A 17,776-nucleotide genomic window follows, 5' to 3' on the forward strand; every position below is an offset into this window, starting at 1 on the left:
TTTACACTACCTCCATACACAGCAAAAATAATTCGTGTAATTTTAGATCGGATACGATGCACGAAAACGGAACATCGTTTTTAATCTGAAATTCTATCACGGCGTGTAAATTTAGATCGAAAGCCATGCACGAAAATCGAACGGCTTATTACCGTGTAAAAATACACAGTGGTATAAAATTTAAAAATTCATTCTGGATATTTGCTATCTTTCGTATATATATTCAGGTTTCAAATATTAAAAGCCTTATGAAAAATAAAAAGATACAATCAATATTTTCATGGAACATTTATTTAGAAAAAAGCACTTACAGACAGTAAAATATTTTTTTTCACCACATAATGGGCAGCGCCGGAAGTTGCATCAACCATTGACAAAGATGTCCACCCTGGTCAGTGTTCAGTTGTATTGTTAGGAGGATTTCTGTTCCGGACAATCCGGATCCACGTCACTGTAAAAAAAGAAAGAAAAACTGTTTTATTTCGACATATTCAGTTTTTTTCCCTTTATTTCACTTCATTTACCATCATCCGTTCGGAATGCCATGGCATTTTCGGGCTTGCAAATCTTGCTCGTACGGTGCCTGTGTGGAGCTTCAAAGTTAGAACCTCTGCGATCTTACGGCAGAGGCTGGGACTTGTGTTCCCATTTTCGTCAGACTTTCACTTTTTACTTTCACTATCATTACCTCCAGGGTTGGTCGGCTCTTCTCAAACAACAAAGTGCCGGGAGCAACCAACACTGTTTTCAGTTCGGCTTCTGAGTGCAATCCTCTTTCGCTGATCGTGCTCCACTCGTTACCCGAGTTTACACGAGCTGTAAGTGACTCGGACGGCAAGTGTGAGAGCATTTGCATCCGAGTGGGAGAAAGAGAATTCTAAACAAAGAGCGCCCTGTGTTTCAGTCATACACCTCAGAGTAAAGAAGGAAAAAATTATTTAGATTCCCACCACTCAACGTAGAAAAAATATAAACAATTTCTACTCCGCTACCATGCCTACTGCTGTTAGCTGTTTTGATTTTTTTTTTTTTTGCAAAAGGTAGCGTTCGAAGAAGAGGTGACAGGTGGTTTCATCAAAAAAATTAGGACACCGCGAAGAACAAAAACCAGGATTTTTCAGGACCCCAGTAGATTGGTGGAAATGAAATGCAGCTCTTCTTAGATTGCATAAATTAAGGCGAAATAGCGGTGCAGTATACGCCTTAATTTATGCAGCAGAAGAGATATGAAGTTAGGTGGCTTTTCGTTTATACCGAAAAACACCGTTCTAATATCATCTGAACCGAAGATTACCATTGGTTTAAGAGGTTAAACTGTTTTTATTGCAAAATCAATTGCAATTAAGATCAGGACGGCTTTTAGAAAATCAGGAAACCGCTGGGAGCTTTGATTCGTAAAGTAGCATCTTTTCTCGTGAACGTACCAAGAATAAACTGAGTTAGCTCTCGAATTCTCCTCAGCACATTGCGCAACAGATTTTTCCGGAGAAGGGAATTCTCTTCATCAGCGGATATGAATACTCTCGCTCACTCTTATGTGTTGACAATCTCACTCCCAATTTCAGTGCGATTTATCTCTCCCCGCACCGATTGGGGGAGCAGACGAAAAAAATTGCACTCTCTTTCACTGGACAAGCCGATCTGAGGAGTTTTGCCACCCATGATTACCTCGAATGAAAACAAATAAATTTTAGCCGCGAAATAAAGGAAAACAATGGATCTGTCATTATTTACATAGTTTTTGATGTGAAATTATCTCCCAACGTTGCTTTCTAGATCAGACAGTGTAAATTTATTGCATAGAGTTTATTTTTACACTTTTTATTTTAAAGCGATGAAAAATAGACCAAAAATAGTTTGAAATTACATCGTTTTTGAATTACACTGGGGAAAAAATAGATGCCACACATTTTAGATTGCGTATACTTTTAGAAATTTTTTGCTGTGTATCTATCCTACAGCCGCTGATTGCTATGATGAGACGAATTTCAACAATGCACTCCATAGTTCTTACCCAATTCGGCTTCTTCAGACAGTACCAAGAGTAACAATTTTGAAATATGCTTCAATGAAATATGCTTGCAAAAAACACCTTGAGGCTTCTGTCATCGAAATTATCGTGGAACCATAATCTCTGCAGAAAATTAACTTTATTCATAACATGGTTTACTAAACTTATCACTTGCATTCTGGTAATATATTGTTCTATAGTCGGTTTTGTGTATATAAAATAAAAACAACCTTATTATTCACCAGTTTTCTTTTGTAATAAGTTTTTCTTATACATGATGCTTCGCCTAGCCTACATTTAAGGTTTATAAAAATACACCTCGCAATCATCCTTGTTAGTGTTTTCGCGTTTTTTTTTCTCTTAAATTCATTCAAATACCTGAACAGTGATCCTTTTGTAAGTGGGTTTTAGTTCCGATTGTTTCGCTTTTGTTGGCTATATCATATAAATCTCTTCTTATTCACGTAGCTCCACTAGCGTATCCCGTTCATGTGAGGGACCAATAGCGTTGGTCGCTTCCTTATAGGGTTTTGGCTCTACCACGTTCTATTACGTAGCAACGGATGTGTAAATATATGTATAAGATATAGACACACAAATATCACAAGATTTACTTTCAGTTTTTTTTTCATAACAAGAAAATCATAGCATTTCTATTGCCTTGCATTTCTGTTTGCATCAACAACTCTTAATTCCTCTCGTGGTGGTTAGGTAAGGTCTAATTGGTATTTCCCTTTTCAGACTATCGGTTCTGGCCTAACTGTAAAACTTGTTGGTTTTTGGTGGAACCAGGAAAAAACAATAGGTACAAGCTAAACCACTGCGGTGCTACACATTAATCACACTAGTTCGCTGTTGGACATTTTGCTTACTGCTAGGTGCGGCCGTCGATGAAGTGAGAATGATTGCCGTATCGTCCAGGATAGTCGCCGACGAAGAGCCGGCACCAGATAACGATACGTGGTGCAGCAACGATGATGAGGTGCCGCTACTCGATGGTTTATAGTTTAAAATTTCTTCATCTCCTGATAAAAGAGTATCAGATTCTGAATCATTAGGTTTGGATTTTTGTATCATTTTGTATTTTACCTGAAAAGGGTGAATCGCAATTTCAGTTTAAATGTATGATTGCTTGATGATGATTTGATTGTTTTTTAGTGATTGTGGGGGAGTGTATCTTAATAATAGTCTTTTGAAATTGTTCTGGAATACTAAAAAATACTCTTCACAAAACCGAAACTTGCTAGAAGAAAAGTGTCTATCAACAATCAAACGCAACGATAAACTTCTTTCACAAAATTCACAAAAGAGGCAAAATAAAGACGTCAAAGGCCGGGGCCGGCATTCTATAGTTCATTGGTTTTTTGTTGAAAATGGCCTCTTACTTTTTGCAGAAGATTGTGTTCTCTTCCATGGTTGTGATGCGTGGCTCCGGTGTTCCGTTTTTTTCGCGCGTGCCTCATCAGGAAGTTATCTGTCACCCAAAAAATGAGAATCTGTGTAGGATGAAGTAAAAAAAGGCTAATTTATCACGTTCTATTCGTACAAATCTTTCATATGAAACTTACATTTACGAAGAATGGAATTACCAGCATTACCACTGCTAGTTCGATCCGAGGATCTTTGAACGGGGAGAGGACGAAGTTTTTCACATTGTCCCACACGTCAAGCTGAATAAACAACGTGGTGATGAGCTTCACTATTGCCATCAGACCGACGTAGATCCACGTTTGGTAGAGCCAAGATTTTGGTGCTCCTAAAAATTGGTGAAATGTTTTTATAAGAAAATTGTGTGTCTTTCTCTTAATCTCAAAGGTTAAAACGGATTTGACTATTTTTCATTTTTGTAAAAAAAAACCTGTGGGATTTACTTAGACTAGGTATATTCTCAAATAAATTTTCATTAGGAACAGTTATGTAGTTTCTATAGTATAAATTTTCCAGCAAAAAAATAAATCTCCTTATCATCTTCACAGAAATATCAAATGAAAACTAACTAGGTTCTTAAGTGCCAAAATTTTTTTAATTTTTGAGCATCGTAAAATGAGCTCTTATGATCGTTAAATCATTTTGATCTATAATGTACGCAACATGATGTACACATTGTTCCTCAATTTTCGCCATCATTAATTTTTTTACTATATTCCATTTTAAAACACTTTTTTAATTTAAGTGGTTGACTCGGGGCGAACAGAGCACCATTAATCGGGGCACTATGAGCATTTTCTGCCGTAGAATCTAGCAGCGAACTCAACTCGATGAAGTCAAATGAATTATAGAGCTACAGCTTGACTACCATCTAGTTTACATCTGACGATTTAGCCTATTGGTAAGGTGTCAACATTTTGGGATAGATGGTAATACAAAAGCCGATAGTCTAGCTGCAGAAAGAAGGAATGATCACAGAATTACAACGGATATTCCTGTGCAAGACATTATCAGGATTGGGATGGAAGTGTTCAAAGTTGCTTCTTAAAAAAAATACACCGTTTTGGCCGATTTAGGCTTTACTAACTGACTGAATAGACGTTGACAACTTAAGATTAACATTGTACACCCAGTACCTAAATGGCCATCGAAGCTATGTCATCAGTAGACCCAGAGATTACCGTCTTACCACGCTAACCACCGAGACGTACCGACGAACCCAAAACCTTTACGCTTGCTTGGAAGGACAGAAAAAATTCATTGGAACAACGAGCTCTGACTAGACTCTCTCACCGTCTCACACATCATCGGAGAATGCAGTGTATATGCAACGGCATTGGACATTGGTTAGTAGAAGTTTTGCATCCAGCCAATGAAGAAAAGCTAGTAAAATTTTTGTTTTTTTTTAGAAACTAAAAGGACACCTAATGTTAACGGTCATTCTGAATCGAATATTTTTTTTCAAATTCTACTGGCTGCGTGCTCTGTTAACACATTCCTGTACGTGATAACATCAAAAAAATATTAAGTTTGTGATTACATTTCAAAATGTGTGGTCTTACTTCGGAGAAGTGAAAAAGTATCGTGCACAAGTTGTCTACTGTGAGTGGAATCTCATTGAGAAAATTGGACAAAGAAGAGGATGTGAGCGTCAAAGCGGTACGGAAAGCTATTAAAAAAATATGGTGAACATTGTACATTTGAAGAGGAACCGGGGAGAGGTCGAAAATCTGGTCCCGTAAATCCTGCTTTCGACAAGAAGGTCAGGGATGCCTGCAAACAGAAACCATCGGCTTTTGTTCAGGATGTGGCGAGAAAAGTCGGGACCTCGTCGTCAAACGTGATGCGTGCTGAAGAGCGACTTGGGCTCAAGACGTACCGGAAGCAGAAGAAAACCCTAAAAGGAACCCAAATCAAGCCGCTTCTGTCCAACCAAGAGCCCTGAAGCTGTATGATTCAATATTTTGCAAAAGTTCTAGGTGCATTATCATGGACGATATGTGAACTTGAGCTATACTTCCTTGGCCACAATACTTCACTGTACGCAAGGACTGTAGTTTGTTACTTCCGGATCGCGGTAACAATGAAAGTTCGTTTTCAAATTCGTAACGTTCCCTTTTATTTGTCCGTTCGAAGCTCTACCGGGACACGTTTTAAATTCCTACGGTATTAATTACAATTAGGTACAATAAATTCTAAATTGTAATTTGTTTTCTTACGTTTAGTGAACCTTCTACCGTTTTATTCTGCCTCGATTTCAGCCTTTCGCTTCCGCTATTCCCTACACCTTAAAAGACCTAGGTTAGAGATAAATCAACTTAATTTTTCTATCGATTTCTCACCTTAGTAGGAGTTTGGTTTGATATGGCGATTCCGAATTGAAAAACGCTTCGCTGCGTGGTATTGTGACCTGAATCGAACATTCGCACATTAGGAGTAATCACTTTTCATATCTAAGCATAAGCATACCTGGTTCAACTTTCCTGCGCAGTTTTTACTTCGCACCCTTCTGTACTAATAAGTACTTGCAACTGCCTAGATAGAGATTAATTTTTATTTAGAATTTATGCTACACAATTCCAGTTTCATTCCGGGCCTACCTTAGCACGTAAATTTGGGGTAAGTATATAAATTTCACAATAACTACTGTGCACTAATTAGCCTTAGTTTTTTTCTTCGGATCACCAAACTACTTCAATTGAAATTCCACTGTCTTTGTTTTGTTTACAATGCTAACTCGATTTTATTTTTCCCGCCTAGACTGTAAAGATCACTTCTCACCTACATTCGAACTCATCTCCGAATCCTACAACTGTCATTGCGTGAGTGCGTTCAATGGCACATTTGGGTTCGAAATTCAGTTCAGTGACACTCCCCCCTAGTTTGCTGACTCCGCCTCTGAGTCAGCAAACTCCTCCTTAGCTCTTACGTCTATCACTGCAACCTTTACCGCCGGTCTCTCGTAGACGCCTTTCGCCGTCTTAATTGTTACGGTACGCACCTGCCCGTCTCGGTTTACCGTTCCGATAACTCGTCCCTTGGGCCAGCAATTCCTAGGCAGCTCCGAGTCGACTATAACCACGATGTCACCTTCTTTGATCGGTGGTACGTTCTGATGCCACTTGGAACGCCTGGTGATCTCCGGCAGGTACTCCCGCAGCCATCTTTTCCAGAAGTGGTTCGCGATCTGCTGCGATAGATGCCAACCTCTACTCAAAGCGATGGAGTTGACTTCCAGTTCGGCCCATGGTTTGAATCCGTCGGAACTGCCCAGCAACCAATGATTCGGTGTGAGTGCTGGTGCGGCGTCGTCTTCGATGGGTACGTGGGTAAGCGGCCGTGCGTTGATAATGCCTTCGATCTCGACCAGAGCACTCCTCAGTTCTTCCTCCTTCGGGCGATGGGGTAGCTGCAGTTCCACTAAGGTGCGCTTGACGGACTGCACGAGTCGTTCCCAGCTCCCCCCCATATGGGGAGCTGCCGGTGGATTAAAACACCAAGTGGTGGTCGCCGAAACAAACTCCTGAGCCATCTTGTGCTGGTCGACGTCTTGCAGGGCTTGCTTCAACTCCCGATCGGCTCCGATGAAGTTAGTTCCTCTGTCGCTGTAGAAAACGGAAGGTGTTCCTCGTCGCACAATGAAGTTGCGGATCACCATTATGCACGAGCTTGTCGTTAAAGAGCTAGCTAAATCAAGGTAGACCCCGCGAATAGTGAGACAAGTTAATAAAACCCCCCACCTTTTTTCAACCCTTCTCCCTATAGCCACTTCCATCGGTCCAAAATAGTCGATGCCGGTATGTGTGAACGGTCGAACGAAAGCTGCTAGTCGACACTTTGGTAGGTCAGCCATTGCTGGAGGTCGGGGACGAGCTTCCCGCAGCTTGCAGCGTTGACAGTTAGACCTGACCTTGGCGTATACTCTGCGTAGAAAACTGATGCAGTATTTCTGGCGAACTTCGTTGATGACTGACTCGTGGTTTTGATGATGAAACTTCTGGTGGTAGCTTTCAACGATGAGATTCGTTATCGGATGGTCGCGCGGAAGGATAATAGGGTTGGCGATTCCCACTGCTAGAAACTTGCACGCTCCAGTCCTGCCGTGCATGCGCAGCAATCCTTTTTCATCGATGAACGGGTTGAGCTTGTACAGCTGACTTTGCTTGGGAATCGTTGCGTTGCGGTCGTCGCGTCGGAGAATGTTTAGCTCGGTTCGGAAGACGTCATGCTGTGCGGTGCGGAGAAGGTAGTCCTCAGCTTGGTGTATCTCCTCGCTCGAAAGGATTTCGATGGTGCGGGTGAATTTCTTTGGTCGAAGCTGGCGTAGATACCGAAAAACGTAGGCGGTTGTGTTGACCAATCGTCTCCAGGTTGAGAAATCTTTAACGGGGATGATCTCGCTTTCCGTTTGGAAGTGCGCGTTGACGCACGCTCTCAGCTCTTTCACCGGTTCTGTCAGTTTTTCCGGGGTATCTGGCCATTCTTTTTCTGCTTGCCACAGGAATTCTGGTGCTTTGAACCAGCGGCTGTCGTTCGTAAGGGAGGGTTGACACTGCCACTTCGTGCCTTCGTCCGCCACATTCCACTTCGTTGGGACCCACTTCCAGCTCGATACGCTCGTGAGATCTAGGATTTCGCTGACTCTCGCGGCGACGAATGCGTTGTATTTGCGGTGGTCGGCACGTATCCAGGCGATAACGTTGCGGGAGTCTGACCAAAAAACTCGACGGGCAACCTTGACTGATAGTCCCTGCATGACAAACGCAGCTAATCTGGCTCCAATTACTGCCGCTTGAAGTTCGAGCCTCGGAATCGAGAGATACTTGAGTGGTGCTACACGACTCTTAGCGGTGACGAGACTGCATTCGATGTTGTCGCCTTCCACGAATCGGAGATAAACAGCTGCCGCCGTGCCATTTTCACTAGCGTCGACAAAGGTGTGCAACTGGATCTCGGTGTGATGACCGATCGATGAAGACATCCTGTAGCACCGCGGAATACTGACGTTCTCAACGTCCGGAAGAAGATGCAGCCATTTTCGCCACTTTTCGAAGCACTTATCGTCGATGTTTTCGTCCCAGCCTACTCGGGTCCGCCAGATCTCCTGTAGCAGTACCTTGAGAAACATTAGGAAGTGCGCGATGAGACCTAGAGGATCGTAGATGGTCATCAGGATGCGGAGTACCTCACGTTTCGTAGGGCAACGATTGCCTTCCAGCAGCTCACGTCCTAGCCGATCCCAGTTGATTTTGTAGGTGAAACAGTCGGTCTTAGTACACCACCACATTCCCAATACCTTCTCGGTCGCTAGGCTGGATGACAGGTCGAGGCTTTTCTCTGCACAGGAATCTCCACGAAGCGCTGATAGTATGCCAACGGAGTTGGACATCCAATTGCGGATTTCAAACCCGCCTCGATTGTTGATGTCCCAAACAGTCTTCGCCAACTCAATCGCCTCCTCTTCGGTCTCTGTGCTACACAACATGTCGTCGACATACGTACACTGCACTATGGCCGCAGAGGCCGCTGGGAACTGCTCGCTGAAACGTTCCGCGTTCATGTTCTTCACGTACTGTGCACTTGAAGGAGAACAGCACGCCCCGAACGTCATCACCTGCATAACGTAAACACTGGGTTCACCTAGCTCTCTCTCATCTCGCCACAGAAATCGCTGGCTATGCTGGTCTTCGCCTCTAATTCCAACCTGGTGGAACATCTCCCTGATGTCGCCACAAATACCAAATCGATGTTCGCGAAATTTGAAGAGCACGGAAACCAGCGGAGTGGTAAGATCCGGTCCCGTGAGTAGTAAAGAGTTCAGCGACACTTCATGCGTTGTTGCTGCGGCGTCCCCGACGAGTCGAACTTTTCCTGGCTTATTGGGGTTGATGACCGGAAAAACTGGTAAGTACCAGACACGCTCGTGGTTTTCCTCCAGTTCCTCCTTCGTAAGCTTCCGAACATAGCCCTTGGTGACGTAATCAGCCAGTTTTTGCTGCAGTACTCCCCTCAGCTCCGGGTCTTTCGCCATGCGTCGCTCGAGATTCAAAAACCGCTTCAGCGCCATCGGTTTGCTGTCTGGCAGATGCGTGATGTTGTATCTCCAGAGCAGGCCGGTTGTATATCTCTCGCCTTCGAATTTGGTTAGCTCACGTAACAGCTTGAGGGCCCTCTCATCGTCGGCGGAGCGCATCGTCTTAGTGGGTGCTGTTATTCCTAGACTCTCAAGAGAGAAGAAGTCCTTCACCGCGCGGTCCAGCTTCCCGTCAGCATCGTCTTGCATCTGGTAGTCACAGGCGTAAACGTGGTAGGTATAGTGCACCATACTATGCGACTCTCCCGTCGGCACTCCTCCGTAGATCGTCCACCCCAGGTTGGTCTTAACTGCAATTGGTTGACCGGATTCGCCCTCTCGACTCTTCCTGACCAACGTCGCGTTAGCGTGTTGCACTCCGATTAGCAGGCGAGGTCGAACATCGGTGTACGAATCTACGGGAATTCCTCGTAGATAGGGGTTATCTCTCTGAAGCTGCGTCACGTCGAGCGTTTGAGACGGCAGTTGCAGCTCCTCCACTGTCCTTACATCCTCCAGGTGATACCGCTTTCCTTTAAGTCCGGACACATCCAAACTGACGATTTGACTGTTGGCCTCTGTTCGATATGTGCCTCCAGTCCACTTGAGGCCCAAGGGACGAAGTTCTCCTTTTAGGTTCAGCTCATCTGCTAGGTCTTGGTCCATAAGCGTTAGCAAGGATCCGTCATCCAAGAAGGCGTAGCATTGGATCACAATCCCGTTTCCATGCACCACGACTGGAACATAGCGAAACAGGACAGCGCTGGACCCGGACAGGTGAGTGTTGCAGGACCGCTCTTCCCGTTGCGCGTTGTTGGCGATTCGGACATTTTCTTAAACGAATTTAAAATGTAGTTTGTTACTTCCGGATCGCGGTAACAATGAAAGTTCGTTTTCAAATTCGTAACGTTCCCTTTTATTTGTCCGTTCGAAGCTCTACCGGGACACGTTTTAAATTCCTACGGTATTAATTACAATTAGGTACAATAAATTCTAAATTGTAATTTGTTTTCTTACGTTTAGTGAACCTTCTACCGTTTTATTCTGCCTCGATTTCAGCCTTTCGCTTCCGCTATTCCCTACACCTTAAAAGACCTAGGTTAGAGATAAATCAACTTAATTTTTCTATCGATTTCTCACCTTAGTAGGAGTTTGGTTTGATATGGCGATTCCGAATTGAAAAACGCTTCGCTGCGTGGTATTGTGACCTGAATCGAACATTCGCACATTAGGAGTAATCACTTTTCATATCTAAGCATAAGCATACCTGGTTCAACTTTCCTGCGCAGTTTTTACTTCGCACCCTTCTGTACTAATAAGTACTTGCAACTGCCTAGATAGAGATTAATTTTTATTTAGAATTTATGCTACACAATTCCAGTTTCATTCCGGGCCTACCTTAGCACGTAAATTTGGGGCAAGTATATAAATTTCACAATAACTACTGTGCACTAATTAGCCTTAGTTTCTTTCTTCGGATCACCAAACTACTTCAATTGAAATTCCACTGTCTTTGTTTTGTTTACAATGCTAACTCGATTTTATTTTTCCCGCCTAGACTGTAAAGATCACTTCTCACCTACATTCGAACTCATCTCCGAATCCTACAACTGTCATTGCGTGAGTGCGTTCAATGGCACATTTGGGTTCGAAATTCAGTTCAGTGACAAGGACGGAAGGCCATTTTCACCGAAAAATTTGGTAAAATGGGATGGCGTGGTAGCCAATACGTCATATCGGAAACAATGAACACCCAGAACTATATCAAGGAATGCCTCCAGAAGCGTTTATTGCCGATGATCAACCAGCATGATGGACCCGTCATATTTTGGCCCGATTTGGCATCATGTCATTACGCCAAAGACACACGAGTGGGGTTTCCAAATCCAAAACGTCTGTTCTGTGCCGAAAAACATGAATCCGCCAATTGCCCTAAGGCACGGCCAACCGAGAATTTTTGGGCTTTGACCAAAGCACAGCTACAAACTCGGTACGATAACTCAAAGATATTAAATGTGTAAAATTTAGTCCAGCGAATTTTGAGATAAAGAGTGCCGAATTACGATGTTTCTCGGCTAGATTTCTGCGCAGTGCTCAATGTGTAAAGATCACGTTTTTACGTTAATTTTAATCTCTGGGTTTTTTTCTGCGAAAAGGTAGAGAAGGGGCAACACATCCCAATGCGTTAAATTGCAAAAACGTCTTATCTCAGCTCATCAAATTATCAACTGGAGTTATATTTCACCTCAATATACCAGCATATCTGTTGTAAATACGAAATACCTAAATTGCAGTACTACAAGCTTCTAAGAATGCTGCCGCAAGATTTCGTTACTTGACGCGTTACATGATAAGGAAGACGTCTGAATGCGAGTGATAATCAGTAAGAGTGGTGATACTACATTGTATGGTACTTAACTAACAGATGATAATGCATCCGAAACAGATGTAGGAACCAGCGTACCTACTCAACTAGTATATGTCACAAGCCTGTTTCGAGAAATTTCATTCAGCGTATGTGTGCGACAATGAGCATTGAAAGAGAAGCGCAAACAAAGCTATTAATCGTTCATCGATAAAAAAAAACAGTTTTCGAGTTGCTACGTCTTGGCTCGAACACTCAAGCTAGAATGCTGTGTAGATAAGAGACATTTGACTACTCACCATATTCGCCAAAGTTGATCGCATCCCATTTCTTCTTCCGCGCTAAATACTGACAGGTTTTTATGCCAATGTATATAATGAATAAACCGATAGTGGAATCTAGTAGAAAGTTGATAATATACCTGCAAATGAGAAGAGTGCATATTATGATTCACCGAATTGATGGCGACAATTACGACTTTGTCGAAGGAGATAGATACATACCAGGTACAGGGATCGCCCTGAAAAAGTGGGGCTAGATATACGTTAGTCATGTGAATCACCAGGGCACCGATACCCTGCTTGGAGGTGTCGTACCACCACGTTTCCCACGATCGTCTGCTGTAGAGGGGTTCGCAGAATCTTTTACCTTGAATATAGAGAAAGGGATTCCATTGAAAATAAAAACGAAAATATGTACACATGCTACTTTATTTGACATGCGTACATGTACATGCGAAATAGATATTTAAATTTTTACTCTACGATTGGTGGTAATTTGGGTGATAACAATTCGTGACAAAGCGTCGTGTTTTCATAGCATGGCAAAATAAAGATTCAGAAATGATTGCTGGATTAAAATGATTGATTGAAGCGTCAAGCTGCAATACATAAGTCAAAATCTTCATTTTTTGTGATTCTTTTTGGAAATATTGCTTGACGTTAGCATCCGTCAGAGTAATTCACGGTTATTTGAATTGATGAGAAATTGAAAATTATGAGGAAAATGTAATTCTTATCATTTAGAGATCATTAAGAGACTTCCATCATTTGTCTAAGGTAAATACTAAAAACGACAGGGAAGATCATACATTTGATATATAGGGATGAATCATCCTACAGGATGAAAATCCCAGAAAAAAAATACATTTGATATTCAAATGAATAATACCTATGTTTTAAAATTCAACATCAGAATGTTTGATTTTCAATGACTCTGGTTGAGTGCTCATGGCATATCGAAAACAGAAGAAATATACGAAATACTTTCAAGTTCAAATTATTAAGCGCGTCTTAATTCAAGGCTGAGTAAGCTTTCAAGTGAGTGTTCTATCAAAGTTAGATAAAGTTTCCTTAAGATGATAATAGAGGTAGAAAATGCTATCTATTACGTCGTTCTTGATTATATTAGTGGTATGGTTCTGGCAAATTCTGCATGAAACTGAATCTCAGAATCTCTGGAATAAATAGAAGTAAAAATGTTCATAGGATCGAAAATAAACTGATTTAATCGATTTTTCCAAGGCTAAAGAATCTAAAAAATCGAAAATTTGAGTTCAAAAGATCGATCAATCTTAGCCAGACACATGTGCCAAAATCGGATGTTGCAAAAATCGAATGTTGCCAAAAACAAACGGGGTACGTTGTATAGTGAAAAAGCGTTTTACTTGAATTTACAAGAATATTGCTAACCAAATCAAGCCTGTAACTTGTTTTGTGTAATAAATTTGTCATATTTAATTTATCTTCGAAATTGAAACAACTCCAGAGGTCACTTACCAATCAAACAGGTGAACGCCAGGGTGGCCAAAATGCCCTGCAAGAACCACCCGAACAGATCGGTCAAGGCATCTTTGCTGCAGTGCAGGGTTGACCATTCGGTATTGCCAGTTCCGGCGGCCTCATCAATCGTCATCAACAAAGTGGTATCCGATGAGGTGTTCATCTTATTTTTATTTTTTGACGCTTCTGCTGATTGCGTTGCCTTACTGCTGGCAGGCAGCTTGATTCGTTAGCGTGTTATGTATGCTACTATTGGTCTCTCGCACAGTTAGATAATTTTTTTCTTTCCTTCGGTCAGCCAGCAGTACACAAGCTGTTTATTTTGCTCGCTCGCTGAGGCGTTTCTTTCGTTGCTTTTGTGGTGTGTATAAATTTGCTGTATCTATAATAATCTACTGGCCTGCAGACACACTGACTTAAGCCAAGAAAGCGACATAGCGCACGCAAAACTGGCTTGGTAGGAATTCTAGATGTGTTATCAAATATACAGATGCCTCGTTTGGATGTTTGCTGGATATGTCGTGGGGAGATAATTATGCTACAGTATAGTAACTCAAATGCTCTTCTTCTATGGCAACATCAGTAATCCTAAACGGATAAAAGGTCTTGGCCAGTTTCCGAGATTTATTCCTTTTCTGGGAACCAGGAAGCGAGCCACATAAAAATAAACGAGGATTACCAATATGAAGATTTGCAACGCGAACGTCACACTTCTTCGTTTTCTTCAAGACTCTTCGACAATGGTGATGATGATGGATCTCTGAAGTCCCGTTCCGTGATCTTGGAGCACCTCCAGTTCAACAGCATTTTTCACCATCTACCATCGTTCGGTTGGGTCCAAAAAATCACTCAACGCGTTCGCACTAACAGCAACTAGGATTTACGAACAGTTTTAGGACCGATTGGTACAACTTTTCCGATTAAAATCAACAGTAATTAAAAGAACCCTACACGAAATTTAATGCCTCTCGTGAATGGTAATGCATATAGATGTGTAACCATCGTCGAACTCGTCGTCCGTCGGGCTGCGTACAAAAAAGGTGACGTTTTTTCTCGTCGCGATCGACAGGTGTCAAAACAACTGATCGTGCTAGGTATCGAATGGTGTCTCATTTTGTTTCAACGATACAATAGAATCCATCTCTCAAATTCCGTTACAGAAACCGATGAGCATGTTTCCTGTTTGAACCATAGCAACGGTTTCTTTGGTTTATCGACAAACCGGAAGCATGGTAACGACGCGTCCGAAAACCGCCTGTTTGTTGTTCCGATTCTGTTGAGAAAATATTTTCCGTTGCGATTCATCCTACTAGTGAAAAATGAATATATTTTATCCGGAAATTAATATTAAACATGAAGTTCAGAAGCTGGTACGTCATTCAAATTTCTTTAAAAGAATAGCTTATTAAATTAAATGATCTTTTCCAGGTGGAAACCGCTGATCAGGCGTATGATAGCCATATGATGGAAAAACGACAAAGATTGAAAGATCTGCTACAGGTACCTACTTAAAAAATAATTGAAAAAAAAATCTTACAAAACTAGACTACCTTTTAAGTAAATTTAATAGAGCTTTCGTTTATTATCCACTGGTACGGGTGAAGTTTAAATATTAGGGTATTCTGGGTATTCTTTTTAATAGATCATTGAATTGTGATAGCTAGATTTCATTTTTTGATGTTTCTGAAACCTTGTTGCCTACATGAAGTTGACTGAGTTCTCGATTGCAATTGTCTGGAATAAACTTGTTTTCTTCTAGTCCTTTTCCAAATGAACATCAATCAACCGTCTTTACATAAAATAATTTAAAAAAAAATCTTTAACTGAGACAGAATAGACTTTCTACTAAATATTGTTCGTTCTTCGACAGACAGAAGAAATGCAACATCAAAAGGAAGCCCTGGAAATTCTGCAACAAAGGAAGGCCGAATCTCTCAGGGAACGAGAAAATAATCTACTGGCAGCGAAACAAGAAAAGGAACGGGAACGCGAAGAATATGTCAAAAATAAAATGATCCAACTGAAAATGTAAGTTTGATAACATTAGTTTGTAAACTCATTTCAAAAGAAATTTTTTTTATATAAGATTCAATCTATTAGATATTGAAATTTGCTTTCTATTGATAGTATAAACTTTCAATTCCTACAGAAACAACTGTGATGAAATACGAACAATCATAAATCAAAAATGTTTAGAAGATTCTAAAAGTAGCCAACTGAAGCAAATAAACGAAAAACTTAAGATGAAACAAGTTGAGCAGGAAGAGGATCGAATTTGGAAAGAAGTGCTGCACCGTAGCTACAACATTGCAGTAAGTACCAGTTGAATTTGGGCCTTGAAAGCTTTGTTGCTCGAGCGTCATCATTAAAATCGTATAAATCGAGTTTGATCTCTTAAATTACTGTTTCTGTAATTAACTGTCAAAAATAAAATTCATAACTCTTAAAGCAGGAGAATTTAACAACACGGTTGCAACAATTTTTCTACAAGGTGAACAATCAATTTTGATGTAAAAAAATCTTCGTTTGCTTTTAGCTAACACGTGAGTTGAATGATAAACGAAAACATAAAATGTTGGAAGAAAAAACCCTACAAGCCATCAAGCACCAAATACACGAAAAGTCCTTGAAGGCGAAACAAGAAAAAGTGGACCTTCAACAGGTCCATTGTACCTCGTTACCATTTCCGGAAAACGACGATAAGTTGAAAAAGATTCCGAAGTGTGACTTGGCCAAAGATTTAGAAGACCAAATCAAGACAAACATGATACTGCGCAAAAAACGCCAGGAACAAGAAAGTGAAATGGATAAGATACTGAACGAGGCAATGCAACGGGAGCTGGAACAGGAAAAAGCAAAACGTGACGAACAGAAGGATATTTTCAAAAAGCAAATAAATCAATTTTATCAATACTCCCAGCACGTGCAGAAACAGCGGATGGCCGATGAAGCTAAAATGGACAAAGTTATTCTTTCACTTTTTGTTGTTTGAATTTTAAAATTTATATATTTTTCATTATATTTTAGCTGATAAACGATGTTCACAAAAAACATGATCAATCGTTCTTGGAGAACTGTCGTTCTACCCGCAAGAAACAGAAAGATTTTGCAGATGTAATAGTCAGGCTTAGTGTAAAACCGATTTTATTAACAAATATTTAATGATTTGTAGACCGTTTACGAAATTCAACGGAAACAGATGTCAGAGATGGAATCCAACCGTAAGCAAGAACGAGAACAAGAATTGGTCGAAGGAAGACGCGAAAGGGAAATTTACGAGAAACATCGACAGGCGAGCGTTGAAGCCGATAACCGATCGCGGTTGGAGATCAAAAAGTATCGTGAAACGCTCAAGGAACAAATCAAATCGGCCACGCTGGAGAGGGAACGCAACAAAAAGCAGAATCAGATGCAAACAAATATGTTGGCCGATGCTAGTGCGCGCGAGCTCGATTTTGTACGATCGTACATGAAAGGAACGTACGAAAATCATTTCAGGCAACATCCAAACAGATCACTTTTGAAAAAGAAATTCTAAAACGACGGTTTTCATGCAACGTAAATTGAGAAATATTAAAATAAAATTCTAGTTTTTGTGACAGTCTTAAACAGTTCATTGGTTAAATAAGGCTAGAAATGATTTGAAAACCAAATTTACAAATCTAAAAACAGATTATTTTTTTTACTTTTTAGGGAAAAGATACATCAAGTTTATTAACTTCACATTATAATTGATGCTTAAATTACTAGTAACTTCAAAGAAAAACTACATTTTCGAGTAAGTCGTTTGAATTGAACAATGGCAATAACTTTTTAGCAATATCTAAGAAAACTTAAATAATAAGGCAATTTATTTAAAAAAAAAATCAGTTAAATTAACCCAACAAGCTGTTTGAGTAGCGTTTTGAAGAATGATCATTTAAGCGCAGTTATTAGATAAAAAACTGTGGTTAACACGAGTGAGTTCGTGTTACAGCTTGTTCTAAAATCTTAAATTTTTCATTTATACTGACTGACCCATTTTGATACCTAAGCCAACGACAAACTGCTTTTGTCAACTCTTTCCTAGAGCAATTGATGTGCTCAGCTGTGAGAAGTTGTTTTAGACCCGATATTTT

At 40.8% G+C, this 17,776-nt stretch overlaps 3 protein-coding genes across 4 annotated transcripts; 1 reads left to right on the forward strand and 2 right to left on the reverse strand.

The window, feature by feature from the left end:
• Window positions 1-2,133: 2,133 nt before the first annotated feature.
• On the reverse strand, window positions 2,134-14,684 carry LOC129745482 (store-operated calcium entry regulator STIMATE-like). Its single transcript, XM_055738589.1, has 6 exons — window positions 13,656-14,684; window positions 12,381-12,525; window positions 12,177-12,298; window positions 3,580-3,767; window positions 3,397-3,507; window positions 2,134-3,100 (listed from the first exon to the last, which is right to left on the reverse strand). The coding sequence occupies exons 1-6, from the start codon at window positions 13,819-13,821 to the stop codon at window positions 2,840-2,842; spliced, it is 993 nt and encodes a 330-aa protein (XP_055594564.1). The 5' UTR covers window positions 13,822-14,684; the 3' UTR covers window positions 2,134-2,839.
• On the reverse strand, window positions 3,774-12,152 carry LOC129745476 (uncharacterized). 2 transcript variants are annotated; one of them, XM_055738582.1, is made up of 3 exons: window positions 10,780-12,152; window positions 10,653-10,720; window positions 3,774-10,597 (listed from the first exon to the last, which is right to left on the reverse strand). In XM_055738582.1, exon 3 carries the CDS (start codon window positions 10,176-10,178, stop codon window positions 6,318-6,320), a length of 3,861 nt encoding a protein of 1,286 aa, XP_055594557.1. In that variant the 5' UTR covers window positions 10,179-10,597; window positions 10,653-10,720; window positions 10,780-12,152; the 3' UTR covers window positions 3,774-6,317. The 2 variants fall into 2 exon arrangements, 1 of the variants encoding a protein (XP_055594557.1); XR_008737133.1 differs by having other exon boundaries at window positions 3,774-5,726; window positions 5,782-12,152.
• Window positions 12,519-17,267, forward strand: LOC129745478 (cilia- and flagella-associated protein 53-like). The gene is made up of 8 exons (XM_055738584.1): window positions 12,519-14,752; window positions 14,819-15,028; window positions 15,087-15,158; window positions 15,529-15,686; window positions 15,808-15,970; window positions 16,195-16,623; window positions 16,686-16,772; window positions 16,831-17,267. The coding sequence occupies exons 2-8, from the start codon at window positions 14,978-14,980 to the stop codon at window positions 17,194-17,196; spliced, it is 1,326 nt and encodes a 441-aa protein (XP_055594559.1). The 5' UTR covers window positions 12,519-14,752; window positions 14,819-14,977; the 3' UTR covers window positions 17,197-17,267.
• The last annotated feature ends 509 nt before the right edge of the window (window positions 17,268-17,776 follow it).

This window comes from Uranotaenia lowii, chromosome 2, assembly GCF_029784155.1.
Source record: "Uranotaenia lowii strain MFRU-FL chromosome 2, ASM2978415v1, whole genome shotgun sequence".
NCBI lineage: Eukaryota > Metazoa > Arthropoda > Insecta > Diptera > Culicidae > Uranotaenia > Uranotaenia lowii.